This window comes from Hyla sarda, chromosome 7 (genome assembly GCF_029499605.1).
Source record: "Hyla sarda isolate aHylSar1 chromosome 7, aHylSar1.hap1, whole genome shotgun sequence".
Lineage (NCBI taxonomy): Eukaryota > Metazoa > Chordata > Amphibia > Anura > Hylidae > Hyla > Hyla sarda.
Window position 1 is genome coordinate 233667112 of NC_079195.1, and position 21881 is coordinate 233688992.

Below are 21881 nucleotides of genomic sequence, written 5' to 3' on the forward strand. Positions count from 1 at the left end.
ACCTATACTATATACTGCTATATAGTCCAACATGCTGGGAGTTGTTGTTTTGCTACAGCTGGAGGCCCCCTGGTTGGGAAACACTGACCTATACTATATACTACTATATAGTCCAACATTCTGGGAGATATAGTTTTCATTTGGGGCAGCTGCTGAGCCACAGGCTGTATCAAGGCATGCTGGGAGTTGTAGTTTTCGTTTGGGGCAGGTGCTGGGCCACAGACTGTATCAGGACATGCTGGGAGTTCTACTTAGTAACTAACTGCAACTCCCGAATTTAATTAAAAAAAAGCGATCAAAAAGTCACATCAAAACAAAAACGGTTCTGTTAAAAACTACAGATCGGTGCGCAAAAAATGACCATCATACAGGCCCGTATATGGAGAAATAAAAAAGTTATAGGGGTCAGAATAGGACAAAATTTCCCCAACATATGTGTATCCTGTGATGTCACGCATATATAATTAAGTATGCAAATTAGCATAGCCGGTATTTATTAGCAAGAAAGGTGGAAACCTAGCACCATGGGCCTTAGAAGACGCTGAGGTCGGTGGTTTCGGGGGCGCTCTCTTCTCCCGGATCTGAACCACGGTGAACGCCAGGCGCTGTCAGTCGGTATAACGTTCCCTTACACGCGGCGGGATCCATAAACACGGCGAAATCTGTACCATCTATCAGACAAAGATACACAGATCTCGCCACCCAGAGCGCTGGAAACACATCTGTGCCTGATTGTGTAAATACACACACAATTACCCGCGTGCAGAGGAGCGTACAATTATACCGAGTAACGTATACAAACCCATCTGTCTCCACACACATAAACACAGACGCACAAATAAGCAGCACGCACAATCCGACAAACATATAGCCCCAGATATACACACATACAAACACCCGGACCCCCAGATCTCCACTGCCTGGGTGGTCCCATCTACTGCTGTAAACCTGCCCTGTGGCCCTATCCCTGCAGCTGGCACACATTAACCCCTGCATGGCTGAGCTGTGAGCAACACATGTGACCCGGTGCAGAGGGTGAGTATTCCTGCCTGAACTCAACATCCCCCATTATAGGAATGATAATCACCCATCAGCCGTAACATTAAAACCTAATGGTGTGGGGGTACTGCTTGTACTCTGATCCCCGATACCTGGACCCCGTAGCCCTGTGATGACCCCCGATACCTGGACCCCATAGCCCTGTGATGTGACCCCCCCATGCCTGGACCCCATAGCCCTGTGATATGAGCCCCGATACCTGGACCCCGTAGCCCTGTGATGTGACCCCCCCACATACCTGGACCCCGTAGCCCTGTGATGTGACCCCCCCCCACATACCTGGACCCCATAGCCCTGTGATGTGACCCCCCCCCATGCCTGGACCCCATAGCCCTGAGATGTGACCCCCACATACCTGGACCCCGGTGCCCTGTGATGTGACCCCTAGAACCCATAGCCCTGTGATGTGACCACCCCAAGACCTGTGACGAGATCTGGGGAATCTGGAGGTCACGTCACCACATTAATCTTTTTGTCATGTTCTTCATTCAGGAACAATATCTGCAGTGTAGCCAGGGGCATTATCCTGCTGATAGAGGCCACTGCCATTAGGGGGTCCTGTTTCATTAGGGGGAATTTGGTCTGTACAATGGTCAGGTAGGTGATACATGTCACAGTAACCTCCACAATGATACCAGGACACAAGGTCTCCATCCGTCCACATGATGGAGAACGTCATCCATCAGACCAGACGTCTTCTTCCATTGCTCCAGTTCTGATATTCATTGTAGACAATATTTGGAATGGACAGAGGTCACATGGGCTCATACTGGTCTGTGGGGCCCCATACACAGCTGTGATGTCCTGTGTCATCTGACTGGTCTGCAGGGCCCCATACACAGCTGTGATGTCCTGTGTCATCTGACCAGTCTGTGGGGCCCCATACACAGCTGTGATGTCCTGTGTGATCTGAACGGTCTGCAGGGCCCCATATACAGCTGTGATGTCCTGTGTGATCTGACTGGTCTGCGGTGGCCCCATACACAGCTGTGATGTCCTGTGTGATCTGACTGGTCTGCGGTGGCCCCATACACAGCTGTGATGTCCTGTGTGATCTGACTGGTCTGAGGTGGCCCCATACACAGCTGTGATGTCCTGTGTGATCTGACTGGTCTGTGGGGCCCCATACACAGCTGTGATGTCCTGTGTGATCTGACCGGTCTGCAGGGCCCCATACACAGCTGTGATGTCCTTTGTGATCTTACTGGTCTGTGGAGCCCATACACAGCTGTGACGTCCTGTGTGATCTGACCGGTCTGTGAGGCCCCATATACCGATGTGATGTCCTGTGTGATCTGACTGGTCTGTGGTGCCCCATACAAAGCTGTGATGTCCTGTGTGATCTTACTGGTCTGTGGGGCCCCATACACAGCTGTGATGTCCTTTGTGATCTGACCGGTCTGCTGGGCCCCATACACAGCTGTGATGTCCTGTGTGATCTGACCGGTATGCTGGGCCCCATACACAGCTGTGATGTCCTGTGTGATCTGACCGGACTGTGTGGCCCTATACACAGCTGTGATGTCCTGTGTGATCTGACCGGACTGTGGGGCCCCATACACAGCTGTGATGTCCTGTGTGATCTGACCGGTCTGCGGGGCCCCATACACAGCTGTGATGTCCTTTGTGATCTGACTGGTCTATAGGGCCCCATACACAGCTGTGGGCCCCCATTACCCTGTTATCCTTCTTTGTGCCCCATGACGCTTTCCCCTGTGTCCTTTCTTGGACACTATTGGTTAGTACTGACCCCTATATACCGGAGACCCCTCACAGGACCGGACGCTTCTGGGGTCTACACATCACTAATTGTTTCTGTTTTTCTCTGGTCCTTACGCTCGTCAATATGTCCTGCTTCCACATAAATGTCCGGTCACTTCTCTCATGTCCCGACAGCCATCATTGTAACCAGATCACCCATGGTATTCCCTGCACCGGTCAGTGGTTTTAACCCCTTGTCTTCCTATGATGTCACAGGCAGGAAGACTTCAGCGCATATGCTGCACAGTTACATCAGCAGCAGGTAAGAGGTGTAACATACAGCCAGGGGTGCAGCTATAGAGGTAGCAGTCGCACAGGGGCCCTGGTGCCTAAGGGGGCCCAAAGCACATCTGCCCCATAAGAGACCATTATTATAATTGGCATATGGGGCCTGTTGCAGATTTGGCATTGGGGCCCACAAGCTACACCTCTGCATACAGCTGACACTTTGCTGCAATGGATCAGCAGAGATCTCTCCCATCCTGGCTTATTGATCCCTTAAGATCAATGTTTCTTAACCAGGGTGCCTCCAGCTGTTACAAAACTACAACTCCTAACATGCCTAGACAGCCAAAGGCTGTTGGGGCATTCTGGGAGTTGTAGTTTTGCAACAGCTGGAGACACCCTGGTTGGGACACTGCTCCGGCAAAGCAGCAAATTCACACCGCTCTGGCAATGCGGCAAATTCACACTGCTCTGGCAATGCGGCAAATTCGGCCGTCAAACTCCCTCTTTTTACTTTTTTGCCAGAGCATACCGACAAATAACGGGTCCCGATGGACCCCCTTGTATTTAATAGCAGCTGTTATTTTTGGAGAGAAAAAACGGAGAAAAAGATGGTGCAAGCACTATTTCTTCTCCGGATTTTCTCAATCCTAAAATAACGGACTTCACACTGCCGGAGACAGCCGTCAGTGTGAACGTAGCCTTAGATTTACAGCAGCGTCCACCAACCTGCCACTCTCCAGCTACTGCAAAACTACAACTCCCAGCATGCCCATCAATATAATTGTTATCTCCGCATCCACACTGACCTGGCTACAAAATGCAGTAAACACTATAAAAAGAAACATAAAATGACTGCACTAGATTTCCTGGTTTTGTTCTCCTCACCTGTAGAAAAATAAAATAAATACATAAATAAAAGAAACAAAAAAAGTCGTATGTACCTCCAAAATGGTACCAATAAAAACTACAGCGCACCCTGAAAAAGAACTATCATTACACACACAGCTGCCTGTCCTGAAGGGGTTAAGGGAGAGCTCCAGCCACATTGCCCTCGGATGACCCTGCGCTCCAGACACATTTATATCATGATAAAAAGTAAGAAAGGAATCATCAATCGCGACCATAACAGAGAGGAGACGCTCAGCAGTCACGTGACGCCGGGCTGTACACAGCGCACATGGAGAACACGTGGTCGCTGAGGTTCGCGTTGAGGTTTTCTGTCCCTGAGCGGGATCCGTCTTCCGGCGCCGGAACTGAAGGATCTACCGGAGCCGCTGCCAGCTGACAGGTACCGGGTGTTATACTGATGTCAGCAAAGTATAGGGCATTACTACAAGTCCCAGCATGCCTCCTCACACAGAGCGGATACAAAGCTAGATTTACTATAGTCAAAAGGTGGTGTGGAACTACAAGTCCCTGCATGTCCCACCAGGCTGAGGACCTCCCTCATTTAATCTACAATTCCCATCATATCCTGACAGGTCAATCAATGTTCCCCAACATGTGGCTCCACAGCTGTTGTGAAACTACAACTCCCATCATGCCCTGGCTGCGTTAGCTGTTGTGAAACTACAACTCCCATCATGCCCTGGCTGCGTTAGCTGTTGTGAAACTACAACTCCCATCATTCCCAGGCTGCGTTAGCGGTTGCACACTACAACTCCCATCATGCCCTGGTTGCCTCCAGCTTCCTGACAGCTGGGATCTGTAGTTCTGTGGTTGGGGCAGTATGTATCCCCCCCCCCCCCCCTGCACATTTGTCGCACACGTCTCCGGCTCTAATTATTGTGTTTGTTCTGTTTTTAATACACAATGGGAAAATTAATTTGTTTGGTTCTTTTTTTTCCTTTTTTTGCGTTTATATCGCACACAAAATTTGCTCAATGATTTCCAAAAGTGGCAAAATAAGTGGGCGGGGTTAACTGGGAGGGGTGTGGTCTCCATGGGTCCGATAGGTTTACTATCATTTACAACAGAAATCGGTGCAAGTTTTGGCACAGATGGAAAGAAGCCAGAGATATGGAGAAGCCCCAACTACTCAATAGATTTGGCGCAGGTTTTTATCGAACCGTTTTCTGCTGTCAGTGAATTGATACATTGTTGACGTTCAGAAGGTCCGAACCTGCCCTGACCCCATCCTACTCACAGCTGAGGGACTGTTACAATGTATCCAGAACCCTCTGTGACCCATCAGCAGCACATATCTCTCCCCTGTATAGAGCTTGTTACAATGTATCTAGAACCCTCTGACCCATCAGCAGCACATATCTCTCCCCTGTATAGAGCTTGTTACAATGTATCTAGAACCCTCTGACCCATCAGCAGCACATATATCTCCCCTGTATAGAGCTTTTTACAATGTATCTAGAACCTTCTGACCCATCAGCAGCACATATCTCTCCCCTTTATTGAGCTTGTTACAATGTATCTAGAACCCTCTGTGACCCATCAGCAGCACATATCTCTCCCCTGTATAGAGCTTGTTACAATGTATCCAGAATCCTCTGTGACCCATCAGCAGCACATATCTCTCCCCTGTATAGAGCTTGTTACAATGTATCTAGAACCCTCTGTGACCCATCAGCAGCACATATCTCTCCCCTGTATTGAGCTTGTTACAATGTATCTAGAACCCTCTGTGACCCATCAGCAGCACATATCTCTCCCCTGTATAGAGCTTGTTACAATGTATCCAGAACCCTCTGTGGCCCATCAGCAGCACATATCTCTCCCCTTTATTGAGCTTGTTACAATGTATCTAGAACCCTCTGTGACCCATCAGCAGCACATATCTCTCCCCTGTATAGAGCTTGTTACAATGTATCTAGAACCCTCTGTGACCCATCAGCAGCACATATCTCTCCCCTGTATTGAGCTTGTTACAATGTATCTAGAACCCTCTGTGACCCATCAGCAGCACATATCTCTCCCCTGTATAGAGCTTGTTACAATGTATCCATAACCCTCTGTGGCCCATCAGCAGCACATATCTCTCCCCTGTATAGAGCTTGTTACAATGTATCTAGAACCCTCTGTGACCCATCAGCAGCACATATCTCTCCCCTGTATAGAGCTTGTTACAATGTATCCAGAATCCTCTGTGACCCATCAGCAGCACATATCTCTCCCCCCCCCTGTATAGAGCTTGTTACAATGTATCCAGAATCCTCTGTGGCCCATCAGCAGCACATATCTCTCCCCTGTATAGAGCTTGTTACAATGTATCTAGAACCCTCTGACCCATCAGCAGCACATATCTCTCCCCTGTATAGAGCTTGTTACAATGTATCCATAACCCTCTGTGACCCATCAGCAGCATATCTCTCCCCTGTATTGAGCTTGTTACAATGTATCCAGAATCCTCTGTGACCCATCAGCAGCACATATCTCTCCCCTGTATAGAGCTTGTTACAATGTATCCAGAACCCTCTGTGACCCATCAGCAGCATATCTCTCCCCTGTATTGAGCTTGTTACAATGTATCCAGAATCCTCTGTGGCCCATCAGCAGCATATCTCTCCCCTGTATTGAGCTTGTTACAATGTATCCAGAATCCTCTGTGGCCCATCAGCAGCACATATCTCTCCCCTGTATAGAGCTTGTTACAATGTATCCAGAATCCTCTGTGACCCATCAGCAGCGCATATCTCTCCCCTGTATAGAGCTTGTTACAATGTATCCAGAATCCTCTGTGGCCCATCAGCAGCACATATCTCTCCCCTGTATAGAGCTTGTTACAATGTATCCAGAATCCTCTGTGACCCATCAGCAGCGCATATCTCTCCCCTGTATAGAGCTTGTTACAATGTATCCAGAATCCTCTGTGACCCATCAGCAGCACATATCTCTCCCCTGTATAGAGCTTGTTACAATGTATCCAGAATCCTCTGTGGCCCATCAGCAGCACATCTCTCCCCTGTATAGAGCTTGTTACAATGTATCCAGAATCCTCTGTGGCCCATCAGCAGCACATATCTCTCCCCTGTATAGAGCTTGTTACAATGTATCCAGAATCCTCTGTGACCCATCAGCAGCGCATATCTCTCCCCTGTATAGAGCTTGTTACAATGTATCCAGAATCCTCTGTGGCCCATCAGCAGCGCATATCTCTCCCCTGTATAGAGCTTGTTACAATGTATCTAGAACCCTCTGACCCATCAGCAGCACATATCTCTCCCCTGTATAGAGCTTGTTACAATGTATCCAGAATCCTCTGTGGCCCATCAGCAGCACATATCTCTCCCCTTTATTGAGCTTGTTACAATGTATCCAGAACCCTCTGTGACCCATCAGCAGCACATCTCTCCCCTGTATAGAGCTTGTTACAATGTATCCAGAATCCTCTGTGACCCATCAGCAGCACATATCTCTCCCCTGTATAGAGCTTGTTACTATGTATCCAGAACCCTCTGTGACCCATCAGCAGCACATCTCTCCCCTGTATAGAGCTTGTTACAATGTATCTAGAACCCTCTGTGACCCATCAGCAGCACATATCTCTCCCCTGTATAGAGCTTGTTACAATGTATCCAGAATCCTCTGTGACCCATCAGCAGCACATATCTCTCCCCTGTATTGAGCTTGTTACAATGTATCTAGAACCCTCTGTGACCCATCAGCAGCACATATCTCTCCCCTGTATAGAGCTTGTTACAATGTATCCAGAACCCCCTGACCCATCAGCAGCACATATCTCTCCCCTGTATAGAGCTTGTTACAATGTATCCAGAACCCTCTGTGGCCCATCAGCAGCACATATCTCTCCCCTGTATTGAGCTTGTTACAATGTATCCAGAACCCTCTGACCCATCAGCAGCACATATATCTCCCCTGTATAGAGCTTGTTACAATGTATCCAGAATCCTCTGTGGCCCATCATCAGAACATATCTCTCCCCTGTATAGAGCTTGTTACAATGTATCCAGAATCCTCTGACCCATCAGCAGCACATCTCTCCCCTGTATAGAGCTTGTTACAATGTATCCAGAATCCTCTGTGGCCCATCATCAGAACATATCTCTCCCCTGTATAGAGCTTGTTACAATGTATCTAGAACCCTCTGACCCACCAGCAGCACATATCTCTCCCCTGTATAGAGCTTGTTACAATGTATCCAGAATCCTCTGTGGCCCATCATCAGAACATATCTCTCCCCTGTATAGAGCTTGTTACAATGTATCCAGAATCCTCTGTGACCCATCAGCAGCACATATCTCTCCCCTGTATTGAGCTTGTTACAATGTATCCAGAATCCTCTGTGGCCCATCAGCAGCACATATCTCTCCCCTGTATTGAGCTTGTTACAATGTATCCAGAACCCTCTGTGACCCATCAGCAGCACATATCTCTCCCCTGTATAGAGCTTGTTACACTGTATCAGTCTGTAGTCTAGAGCAGTGGTCTCCAACCTGCGGACCTCCAGATGTTGCAAAACTACAACTCCCAGCATGCCCGGACAGCCGTTGGCTGTCCGGGCATGCTGGGAGTTGTAGTTTTGCAACATCTAGAGGTCCGCAGGTTGGAGACCACTGGTCTAGAGGATTGTGAAGACCGGACACAACTGTAACAATCCCTCAACATTAACATGTCAAAAGCTTTCATCGGTTGGGGTCGCAGCTCTGGCACCCCCACCGATCTCAGGTGAACCAGCATCAACCACTGTGCCTCCAGCTGTTGCAACACTACAAAATCCAGCATGCCCATCACACAGCAGAGGGTTTGCTTCAATTATCTGTCATCAAACCATATTTTCTAAACTAACTCAGAGTATATTCACTAATTACTCCTAACACCCCTCCTGCCCTAAAAAAAATCCGAGCTTTACAAAGCTCTGTATCATACCTTTCCCCCTTACTCACATTGGGGGAGATTTATCAAAACCTGTCCAGAGGAAAAGTTGCTGAGTTGTCCATAGCAACCAATCAGATCGCTTCTTTCATTTTGCAGAGTCCTTGTTAAAAAGGAAAGAAGAGATCTGATTGGGCCACGTCACTGAGAGAGCTGTGACTCGCCATGCCCAGAACGCACTTCCTGAGTTTGGACTTCTGCAAGTCCGGGTGGAGACCAAATTAACTGTTTGGGAACAGAACAGAGCCACCTAGTGGCCTTTTTTTTTTTTTTTTTTTCAATCATATGAAGGTTGAGAATTTTAACAGAAAGTAAATATCAAAGTGTCTCATAATAACATAAGGAACAATATATTTAAAGTTTAGTTTGGTGACAGGTACTCTTTAACCCCTTAAAGGACATCTGCAGCGTGATTAACACTTATCCCCTATCCACAGGATAGGGGATAAGTGTTTGATCGCAGGGGGTCCGACTGCTGGGACCCCCTGTGATCTCCTGTACGGGGCCGCGTCTGTCCCGTGCAGGGGGCATGCCGGCCGCAGCATGACGTTGTGGCCGGCACGCCTCCTCCATACAGCTATGGGGGAGACGGGGAGGCACGAATGCTGCCTCCCCGCCTCTCCCATAGAGAACTGCATGGGGCGTCACCCCTCTAGGTCAACGCTACGTCACCATGAGCGCTAATGACGGCGCCCCGTTAGAAAGATCGAGGGGGGGTCCCAGCAATCGAACACTTATCCCCCCTGTGGATAGGGGATAAGTGTCATACCGCTGCAGTTGTCCTTTAAAGGGGTAGTCCAGTGGTGAAAAACTTATCCCCTATCCTAAGGATAGGGGATAAGTTTGAGATCGCGGGGGGTCCGACCGCTGGGGCCCCCTGCGATCTCTCTGTACGGGGCCCCGGCTCTCCGCCGAGATAGCGGGTGTCGACCCCCGCACGAGGCGGCGGCCGACACGCCCCCTCAATACATCTCTATGGCAGAGCCGGAGATTGCCGAAGGCAGCGCTTCGGCTCTGCCATAGAGTTGTATTGAGGGGGCGTGTCGGCCGCCGCCTCGTGCGGAGGTCGACACGCCCCCTTCCCGCGGGCTGTCGGGGCTCCGTACAGGAGATCGCAGGGGGCCCCAGCGGTCGGACCCCCCGCGATCTGCAACTTATCCCCTATCCTTAGGATAGGGGATAAGTTGCTCACCACTGAATCACCACTGGACTACTCCTTTAAGGACGCAGCCAATTTTATTTTTGCCTTTTAGTTTTTTCCTCCTCGCCTTCTAAAAATCATAACTCTTTTAGATTTCCATCTACAGACTAGTCTGAGGGCTTGTTTTTTGCGCGACCAGTAGTTCTTTGTAATGACATCACTCATTTTACCACAAAATGTATGGCGAAAAAAAAATACTATTTGTGTGGGTAAATTGAAAAGAAAACAGCAATTTAGCTAATTTTGGAAGGTTTCGTTTTCACGTGGTAACATTTATGGTAAAAATGACTGGTTTTCTTCTGTGGGTCAACACGATTAAAATGATACCCAAGATTAAGTACTTTTCCATTATTATACCATTTAAAAAAAAAAATCGCAAACTTTTTAACCAATTTAGTGCGTTTAAAATCCCTCTATTTAGACGACCTGTAACTTCTTCATTTTTCCTTATAAGCGGCGGTATGAGGGCTCAATTTATTTTTTTTATACTCCATATGCATGTATGAAATTTACATTTTTTTTTTTGGGGGGGGGGGGGAATTATGTGACAAAAAAGCAGCAATTTTGGACTTTTTTTTTTTTTTTACATGTACGCCGTTCACTGCACGGGATGGTTAACAATATATTTTTATTGTTCAGACTCTTACGCACGCGGCAATACCAAATATGTTAATTATTTTTTTACGCTTACAGATTACTTAAATTTTTATTGGGGGGGGGAGGGATTTAAAAAAAAAAAAAGTTTTTACTATTTTAATTTTTTACACTTTAATAGTCCCCATAGGGTACTATCTATATCAGTCATTTTATTGCTAATACTGTTAAGTGCTATGCATAGGACATAGCACTGATCAGTGTTATCGGTTATCTTTTTGCTCGATCTCAGACCAGAACAGAAGACCCCAGGAGACGGACGCTGGCAGTTGAGGGGACCTCTGTCCGCCATTATGGATGATCGGATCCCCACGGCAGCGCCGCGGGCGATCATCCATTTTAGTGATCGCACTGGCGAAGATGTTGTGATCTGTATTGATCATGGCATCGGAGGGGTTAATGGCACATATCAGCGGGATCACTGATGTGCGCCATTACCGGCGGGTCCCTGGCTGCTAATAGCAGCCGGGACCTGCCGCGCATGACACAAGCACCACTCCGGTGCTGGCGGTCATGTACAGGACGCAAATGTATGTTAAGTACCAGGGCACCAGGACGCACATTTACGTCCTATGTCGTTAATGGGTTAAATAAAGTCACTGGCAGCAGCACAGATCTTTCACCAATTCTGATCCTTTTGATACATTGTACTAGTGCAGGGAAAATGTAAGTGTTGGGTCATAACAGGATATTGCCTCTAAGAGAGTGGTTTCTAACAGGGTGCTGCCAGCTGTTGCAAAACTACAACTCCCAGCATGCCCGGACAGCCAACGGCTGTCCGGGCATGCCGGGGGGTTGTAGTTTTGCAACAGCTGGAGGCACACTGGTTGTGAAACACTGCCCTAGACTGAGATCCGAGCTGCACTTCCACACATTTCACCCAACTATATCAAGAGGTTCGTTGAGGACTCAGCACGGCGACTCTAAACTTTGTCTCTTATTTGTTCCCAGCTTCTGGATGTTCTCATTCACTTACAGCAATCAGAGATTGTGACAATGAGTAGAAACTGTGTAAAATCTGCGAGAAAGTTTCGGAATTTTTGCTTTATGATACAATGAAACTTTTGTGAATGACAAGGATTGAATGTGATGTTCTTTCTGCCCCCTGCAGGATGGCGGTGGAGTTACAAGCGGTGGTGATGGCGGTTTATGGGGGGTCCCGAATGCAGGACCTCACCACCGGCATCCCGAAGCCGCTGCTCCCTGTGGGCAATAAACCTCTGCTGTGGTACCCACTGAACATGCTGGAGCGAGCGGGATTCGAGGGTAAGTCCTGGTAGAAGAGACAAACGGCTGAATGTATACCATCTGCTCCTGGGAAAGCTGGGTGACAACCAACATGGCTGCCATATTACACCTCCCAATGGGGTTGGCATTAAGCTATCCTGAATGGTAAATGTATGTAGTCACGTTGTGATAAGCACTCTGATCGCCTGTATAAACAGCTCCAGAAAAGCTGGGTGATACCCAGACACCCAGCTTTCCCAGTATCTAATAGAATATAATAAATGACTCCAGAATTTCCTGGGTCACTTTCGGGGCGATGTTAATGTGCGGTTTCTGTGGTCGTAGAGGTCATCGTGGTCACCACTCGGGAGGTGCAGAAATACTTCCCGGACACGAAGATGAAGGTGGACGTCGTGTGTCTGCCCGAGGATAAGGCGTCCGAGATGGGGACCGCCGACTCCCTGCGCTACATCCACCAGAAGATCAAGGTAAAATGACCTTATATAGAGCATTGTTTCCCAACCAGGGTGCCTCCAGCTGTTGCAAAACTACAACTTCCAGCATGCCCAGACAGCGAAAGGCTTTTCAGCTGCCAGCTAGAGGCACCCTGTATAGGAAACCCTGATATATACTGTCGCTGCCTAAGCTTACACTTCATTGCGCCGCCCTGCTGGAGATTATAAGGCATCTGCATCAGTCTGTGTCCTGTACATCTCCCCCCCCCCCCCCCCCCCACAGCCATTTTCTGTCTTTTATGTTTTCTTTTTTGCACTATATAGTTTTAAAAACAAACACATTTTGGGGGTTTCATTTTGATGCAATTTACTATAGAGTAGAAAGCGACGATAACAGATCAGTGCGATACCGCAACACCAATTTTATTTTTTGTTGTGTTTTACTATAAATTATTATTTTTTTGCCATGTATCCCATGTTTTGATACCAATGCCTTAACCCCTTAAGGACCAAGCTCCTTTTCACCTTAAGGACCAGAGCGTTTTTTGCACATCTGACCACTTTCACTTTAAGCATTAATAACTTTTCATTCTGATTCCGAGACAGTTTTTTCGTGACATATTCTACTTTATGTAAGTGGTAAATTTTTGTCGATACTTTCATAATTTCTTGGTGAAAAATTCCAAAATTTTATGAAAAAATAGAAAATTTTGCATTTTTCTAACTTTGAAGCTCTCTGCTTATCAGGAAAATAGACATTCCAAATAAATTCTATATTGATTCACATAAATTATATGTCTACTTTATATTTGCATCAGAAAGTTGAGATGGTTTTACTTTTGGAGACATCAGAGGCTTCAAAGTTCAGCAGCAATTTATCAATTTTTCGCAAAATTTTCAAAATTGAAAATTTTCAGGGACCAGTTCAGTTTGAAGTGGATTGGAAGGGCCTTCTTATTAGAAATACCCCATAAATGACCCCATTATAAAAACTGCACCCCTCAAAGTATTCAAAATGACATTCAGTAAGTTTGTTATCCCTTTAGGTGTTTCACAGGATTAGCAGCAAATTGAAAGAGAAAATTCAAAATCTTCATTTTTTACACTCTCATGTTCTTGTAGACCCAGTTTTTGAATTTTTACAAGGGGTAATAGGAGAAAAAGCCCCCAAAATATGTAACCCAATTTCTCTCGAGTAAGGTGGGCGCCGTAGAGGGCTCAGAAGGGAAGGAGCGACAATGAGATTTTGGAGAGTGAATTTTGCTGAAATGGTTTTTGGGGGGCATGTCACATTTAGGAAGCCCCTATGGTGCCAGAACAACAAAAAAAATATTAAACACATGGCATACAATTTTGTAAACTACACCCCTTAGGGCGTGTAACAAGGGGTACAGTGAGCCTTAACACCCCACAGGTGTTTGACGACTTTTCGTTAAAGTCAGATGTGTAAATAAAAATAATTTTTTCACTAAAGTGCAGTTTTTTGTCCCCCAAATTTACCATTTTTACAAAGGGTAATGGGAGAAAATGCCCCCCCAAATTTTTAACCCCATCTCTTCTGAGTATGGAAATACCCCATGTGTGGATGTAAAGTGCTCTGCTGGCGAACTACAATGCTTAGAAGAGAAGGAGCGCCATTGGGCTTTTGGAGAGAGAATTTGTGCGTTTACAAATCCCCCATGGTGCCAGAACAGTGGACCCCCCCCCCCCCACGTGACTACCCCCCCCCCACATGTGACCCCATTTTGGAAATTACACCCCTCACAGAATGTAATAAGGGGTGCAGTGAGCATTTACACCCCACTGGCGTTTGACAGATCTTTGGAACAGTGGGCTGTGCAAATGAATGATAACATTTTTCATTTTCACGGACCACTGTTCCAAAAATCTGTCAAACACCACGTAAATGCTCGCTGCACCCCTTATTACATTACATGAGGAGAGAAGTTTTCAAAATTGGGTCACATGGGGGGGTCCATTGTTCTGGCACTATGGGGGCTTTGTAAACACACATGGCCTTCAATTCCGGACAAATTCTCTATCTAAAAGCCCAATGGCGCTCCTTCTCTTCTGAGCATTGTAGTGTGCCCACAGAGCACTTTACATCCACATATGGGGTATGTTCTTCCTCAGAAGAAATGGGGTTACAAATTTTATTTGGGGTGTAGTTTCCAAAATGGGGTCACATGTGGGTATTTATTTTTTTGCGTTTATGTCAGAACCGCTGTAAAATCAACCACCCCTGTGCAAATCACTAATTTAGGCCTCAAATGTGCATAGTGCGCTCTCACTCCTGAGCCTTGTTGTGCGTCCACAGAGCATTTTACGTCCACATATGGGGTATTTCCGTACTCAGGAGAACTTGTACAAATTTTGGGGGAATTTTTAACAGGCTGGTGTAGACCCCAACTTTTCCTTTTCATAAAGGGTAAAAGGAGAAAAAGCCCCCCCAAAATTTGTAACGCAATTTCTCCCGAGTACGGAAATACCCCATATGTGGAACTAAACTGTTTCCTTGAAATACGACAGGGCTCCAAAGTGAGAGAGCGCCATGCGCATTTGAGGACTATATTAGGTATTGAATAGGGGTGGACATAGGGGTATTCTACGCCAGTGATTCCCAAACTGGGTGCCTCCAGCTGTTGCTAAACTCCCAGCATGCCTGGACAGTCAATGGCTGTCCGGAAATGCTGGGAGTTGTTGTTTTACAACAGCTGGAGGTTCCGTTTTGGAAACACTGCCGTACAATACGTTTTCCATTTTTATTGGGGGGGGGGGCAGTGTAAGGGGGTGTATATGTAGTGTTTTACCCTTTATTATGTGTTAGTGTAGTGTAGTGTTTTTAGGGTACATTCACACTGGCGGAGGTTTACGGTGAGTTTCCCGCTAGGTGTTTGTCATGCGGCGGAAAACCCATGTACCCTGTACTTTCACATGGAGGGGGCAAACCTCCAGCTATTGCAAAACTACAACTTCCAGCATTCACTGACAGACCGTGCATGCTGGCAGTTGTAGTTTTGCAACAGCTGAAGGCACACAGGTTGGAAAACCTTCAGTTAGATTCTGTTACCTAACACAGTATTTTCCAACCAGTGTGCCTCCAGCTGTTGCAAAACTACAACTCCCAGCATGTACTGATCGCCGAAGGGCATGCTGGGAAATGTAGTTATGCAACAGCTGGAGGTACGCAACTACAACTCCCAGCATGCCGAGACAGCTGTTTGTTGTTTGGGCATGCTGGGATTTGCAGTTTTGCAACATCTGGAGGGCTACAGTTTAGAGGCCACTGTATAGTGGTCTCAAACTGTAGCCCTCAGATGTTGCTAGGCAACTACTCACCGGTTTCCGTAGGATCCATGAGCCAACCGCACGTCCTCGCCGCCGCCGAGGATCGCTGCCGAGGGTAAGTGACCTCCGGCGCCGGTCACCAACGGTTGCCCTGCTCTGCCTGGACAACAGTGGGTGGGCAGAGCGGGGGACCCCCCCGATCTGCTATTGGTCGATCGCTTCTGATCGACCAATAGCAGGGATGGGAGGGGTGGCACCCCTGCCCCCTCATTCCTATCCCTTCAGGGGGATTGTGGGTGTCTTGGACAACCCCGATCCCCCTCATTCTCCGGGTCACTGGAGACCCGTATGACCCGGAATCGTCGCAAATCGCCAGTGTGAATTCACCGGTGATTTGCGGAAATCGCTGACATGGGGGGGTCTCAGGACCCCCCTGGGCATACGCACCGGATGCCTGCTGATAGATATCAGCAGTCATCCTGGTCCGGTCCCCGCCGGCGGGGACCGAAATTCCCAAGGGTGTACTGGTACACCCTTGGTCCTTAAGTACCAGGGAGCAAAGACACACCTTCACATCTGAGGCATCTTGTAGGGGTCCTTCGGCAGCGGATCCGCAGCGTAAATTATGCTGTGGATCTGCTCGTCTGAATGTACCCTAAAGGGGTACTCCAGAGGAAACAAAATGTTTTCAATTCATTTGGTGCTTTTCTCATTGATAAACGCAATGAAGGTTTTTCCATTTGTAGCAAAAATAAAGTTTAAAAAGCAGATGTAGTTTATTACCATTGATTAAGCTGAACGTTTATCTTTAGCAGTATATACAGTCATGGCCGTAAATGTTGGCACCCCTGAAGTTTTTTAAGAAAATGAAGTATTTCTCACAGAAAAGGATTGCAGTAACACAGGTTTTGCTATACACATGTTTATTCCCTTTGTGTATTGGAACTAAACCAAAAAAGGAGGAAAAAAAGAAAATTGGACATAATGTCACCAAACTCCAAAAATGGTCTGGACAAAATTATTGGCCCCTTAACTTAATGTTTGGTTGCACACCCTTTGGAAAAAATAAGTGAAATCAGTGTCTTCCTATAAGCATCAATTAGCTTCTTACACCTCTCAGACGGAATGTTGGACCACTCTTCCTATAAGCATCAATAAGCTTCTTACACCTCTCAGCCGGAATGTTGGACCACTCTTCCTATAACCATCAATAAGCTTCTTACACCTCTCAGACGGAATGTTGGACCACTCTTCCTATAAGCATCAATAAGCTTCTTTCACCTCTCAGCCGGAATGTTGGACCACTCTTCCTATAAGCATCAATAAGCTTCTTACACCTCTCAGCCGGAATGTTGGACCACTCTTCCTATAAGCATCAATTAGCTTCTTACACCTCTCAGCCGGAATGTTGGACCACTCTTCCTATAACCATCAATAAGCTTCTTACACCTCTCATCCAGAATGTTGGACGACTCTTCCTTTACAAACTGCTCCAGGTCTCTTATTGGACGGCGCCTTTTCCCGACAGTAATTTATAAGATCTTTCCACAGGTGATCAATGGGATTTAGATCTGGACTCATTGCTGACACTTCAGGACTCTCCAGCGCTTTGTTGTCATCCATTTCTGGGGCTTTTTGATGTATGTTTGGGTCATTGTCCGGCTGGAAGACCCAAGATCTCGGACACAAACCCAGCTTTCTGACACTGGGCTGTAAAGTGCGACCCAAAATCCATTGGTAATCCTCAGATTTCATGATGTCTGGTACACATTCAAGGCCCCCAGTGCCAGAGGCAGCAAAACAGCCCAAAACATCACTGACCTCCACCATATGTCACTGTAGGTACTGTGCTCTTTTCTTTGTAGGCCTCATTCCGTTTTCGGTAAACAGTAGAATGATTTGCTTTACCAAAAAGCACTATCTTGGTCTCATCTGTCCACAAGACGTTTTCCCAGAAGGATTTTGGTTACTCAAGTTCATTTTGGCAAAATGTAGTCTTGATTTTTTATGTCTCTGTGTCAGCAGTGGGGTCCTCCTGGGTCTCCTCTATAGTGGGGTCCTCCTGGGTCTCCTCCATAGTGGGGTCCTCCTGGGTCTCCTCCATAGTGGGGTCTTCCTGGGTCTCCTCCATAGTGGGGTCCTCCTATGCAGGACAGCTTGACTGCAGGACAGCTTGAATATCTTTGGAACTTGTTTGGGGCTGCTTATCCACCATCCGGACTATCCTGCGTTTACACCTTTCATCAATTTTTCTCTTCCATCCACGCCCAGAGAGATTATCTACAGTGCCATGGGTTGTAAACTTCTTGATAATGTTGCGCACTGTGGACAAAGGCAAATCTAGATCTCTGGAGATTGTTGATATTTTTCCACAATTTTGGTTCCCAAGTCCTCAGACAGTTCTCTTCTCTTTCTGTTGTCCATGCTTAGTGTGGCACACACAGACACACACAATGCAAAGACTAAGTGAACTTCTCTCCTGTTTTTCTGCTTTCAGGTGTGATTTTTATATTGCCCACACCTGTTACCGGTTATAATTTTGTCCAGACCATTTTTGGAGTTTGGTGACATTATGTCCAATTTGCTTTTTTCCTCCTTTTTTGGTTTAGTTCCAATACACACAAAGGGAATAAACATGTGTATAGCAAAACCTGTGTTACTGCAATCCTTTCCTGTGAGGAATACTTCATTTTCTAGAAATTCATGGTTGCCAACATTTACGGGTATATATATATATAATATATATATATATATATATGCTGCATTTCATGTTCCAAGTGATTTCCAATTTTTAAAGCTGCTCCACTACATCATTTAACCCCTTCCCGCTATAGGACGTATGCATACGTCCCAGCACCCGACACATTCGCGAGATGTGAAGTATGCATACGTCATAACGATCTCCGGCACTGCGGCAGCGCAGGAGATCGGCGGCGGGACCTGGCTGTCATTCACAGCCGGAGTCCCACCGCAGCTGCCGGAGCCGCGATTGCGATGATCCCAGCAGCATTAACCCCGTAGATGCCGTGATCAGTCCTGATCACGGCATCTATGGTGTTGACAGGGGGAGCGCTCTCCCCCTGTTTACCAACGGCGGCGGCGCCGCAATACGATCGCTGGTCGCCGTTGGTTGCTATGGCAGCAGGAGGTCAGATCATGTCCTCCTGACTGTCTGCTAAGGAAGCCACAGGCTGGATCGCACAGGCTGTGCTGTGTGCAGCTGATCGGGTCATACTGTGCTGCAGTACAAATGTATTGCAGCATAGTATAACCTGTAAAAAGTGTAAAAAAAAATTGAATAAAATTCTTCAATAAAAGTATGAAGTGTAAAAAAATAAATAAAAAAAATGCCAATTTCCCAATATAAAAGCCCTGTATTATCACCAAAAAAGATCAAAAACACAAATCATATACATAATTGGTATTGCCACGTCCGTATTGACGTGTACTATAAAACTATAATGTAAATTATCCCGCACGGTGAACACCGTAAAAAAAAAGAAACATCAAAAAAAGTGCAAAATTTGCCAATTTTGGTACAAATAGTGGAATAAAAAAGATGAAAAGGTAGAACGTGTCGCCAAAATGATACCAATAAAAATTACAGCTCATCCTGCACAAAATAAGCTCTTACTCGTTTACTTAATGGCGTAGGACAAAAAATAAAAATTTTACGGATGTTGGAAAATGAATGGCAGAAAAATTATTTTGCTCAGAAAAGGAAAAAGAACATAGAAAGCGACATAAAATGGGTATCGCCATAATCGTACAGAATAAATATAACATCACTTTTACCGTACTGTGTACACCATAAAAAATAAACGCCAAATTTTTCCAGTTTTTCACAATATTTTGGTTTTTCACAAAAAATGCTGCATGTGTCAACGAAAATGCACCACTTATATAAAGTACAATATGTCACGAAAAAACTCTCAGAATCGCTCCGCTCAGAAAAAGCGTTCTAAAGTTATTACCATTCAACCCCTTGACCACGGACGTAAATGTACGTCCTGGTTTGGCGGGACTTCCCGCACCAGGACGTACATTTACGTCCTGTGTATGACCGAGAGCATTGGAAGGGTGCTCGCGTCATACATGGCAGGTTCCGGCTGCTAGCGATCGCGCGGATGTCCGCCATTAACCCCTCCGATGCCGTGATCAATACAGATCACGGCATCTGCGGCATTGTGGCACTTTGATTGGATGATCTTACCGCCCGCAGCACTGCCGCGGGGATCCGATCATCCAGCATGACAGCCGGAGGTCCCCTTACCTAGCTCCGGCCGTCTCCCGGCGTCTTCTCCTCTGGTCTGCAATCGAGCAGACCAGAGCAGAAGATCACCGATAATACTGAGCAGTGCTATGTCCTATACATAGCACTGCACAGTATTAGCAATCAAACCATTGCTATAGATAGTCCCCCATGGGGACATGAAAAGTGTAAAAAAATAAAAATAAAAAAAAGTTGAAAAATGTAAAAATAAAAAGTTAAAAAGGGAAAAATCCCCTCCCCCAATAAAAATTGTCCGTTTTTCCCATTTTACCCCCAAAAAGCGTAATTTAAAAAAAAATAAACATATTTGGTATCGCCACGTGCGTAAATGTCCAAACTATCAAAATATAATGTTAATGATCCCGTACGGTGAATGGCGTAAACGGAAAAAATTAAAGTCCACAAATGCAGCTTTTTTGTCACATTTTTATTCAAAAAATTTTATAAAAAATGATCTAAAAGTCTTATATATGCAAATGTGGTATCTAAAAAAATTTACAGATGACGGCGCAAAAAATGAGCCCTCATACCGCCCTATATACGGAAAAATGAAAAAGTTATAGGTGGTCAAAATAGGGCGATTTTAGATTTTTGATTTTTTTAAGCGGTACAAAAATATAAAAGTATCTAGCCATAGGTATCATTTTAATCGTATTGACCCACAGAACAAAGATCACGTCATTTTTACCGTAAAGTGTACAGTGTGAAAACAAAACCTCCAAAATGTGCAAAATGTTGGTTTTCATTTAAATTTCCTCCCTAAAATTTTTTTTTGGGGGGTTCACCGTACATTTTATGGTAAAATGAAAGGTTTCACTACAACGTACAATTGGTCACACAAAAAACAAGCCCTTATATGGGTCTGTACATGGAAATATAAAGGAGTTATGGATTTTAGAAGGCGAGGAGGAAAAAATGAAAACGCAAAAATAAAATTGGCCTGGTCCTTGAGGTGAAAATGGGCTTGGTCATTAAAGGGGTACTCCGTCTCTAGACATCTTATCCCCTATCCAAAGGATGGGGGATAAGATGTCAGATCGCCTCGGTGCCGCTGCTGGGGAGCCCGGCGAATTCGCGCTGTGCGTAATGACGGGGGATACAGGGGACGGAGCAGGGTGACTTCATGGCTCCGCCCCTCATGACATCACGGCCCGTCCCCTTAATGCAAGTCTATGGTAGGGGGCGTGACTACCTCCACGTCCCCTCCCATAGACTTGTATTGAAAGGGGCGGGATGTGACGTCACGAGGGGCGGAGCCCTGACATAACGATGCTCCGGCCCCTGTATCGCCCGTCATTACGTGCAGAGCGAACTCGCTCTGTGCTGTAATGATGGCGCGGTGCCACAGCGGGGATCCCCTGGCTCCCCAGCAGCGGGACCGCAGCGATCTGACATCTTATCCCCTATCCTTTGGATAGGGGATAAGATGTCTAGGGGCGGAGTACCCCTTTAAGGGGTTAAAGAGATACATGTCAAATAAAAAAATTAAAAAGAGCCTGGTCATTGAGGTAAAAAATGGGTCTGTCCTTAAGGGGGTTAACCAAAAATTACTTTTTTTTTTTTAACATTTTAAAATGTTATTTTTTGTGGGGAAAAAAAATTTTCATGGCTTTAAAAATTTCCAGAAATGTATCATTTCTGTACCCCCGTTTTGGAGAGGCAATGTGCCCACGAAAAAAGCAATTCTGGCATTGGGTTTTGGTTTTTTAGGACATTTGCCATGCGGGATAAATAAGTTTTATTAGTTCGGACTTTTGCAGTGTAAGAATATTGAATGCAGCTCTAGATGTGATGGGAGGATAACAGAATAATTTTTGTAGCGGGAAGGAACATAATCTGCTAAGCATACACGGTGTGAATTTTTTGCAGTGTTCTGGGGGTATTGTAG

General features: G+C 46.1%; 1 protein-coding gene and 1 long non-coding RNA gene across 2 annotated transcripts in view; one reads left to right on the top strand and one right to left on the bottom strand.

Moving 5' to 3' along the window:
- Positions 1 to 21881, bottom strand: part of LOC130283508 (uncharacterized) — a 115518-nt gene that overhangs the window by 40552 nt on the left and 53085 nt on the right. The gene's annotated exons all lie outside the window — the stretch shown is intronic.
- The window catches only part of EIF2B3 (eukaryotic translation initiation factor 2B subunit gamma), a 44409-nt gene continuing 26766 nt past the window's right edge, over positions 4239 to 21881 (top strand). Inside the window, exons 1-3 of the mRNA XM_056533113.1 lie at positions 4239 to 4336; positions 11862 to 12016; positions 12323 to 12465. Coding sequence (XP_056389088.1) covers positions 11863 to 12016; positions 12323 to 12465 — 297 coding nt within the window. The 5' untranslated portion in view covers positions 4239 to 4336; position 11862. The remainder of the gene's footprint in view (positions 4337 to 11861; positions 12017 to 12322; positions 12466 to 21881) is intronic.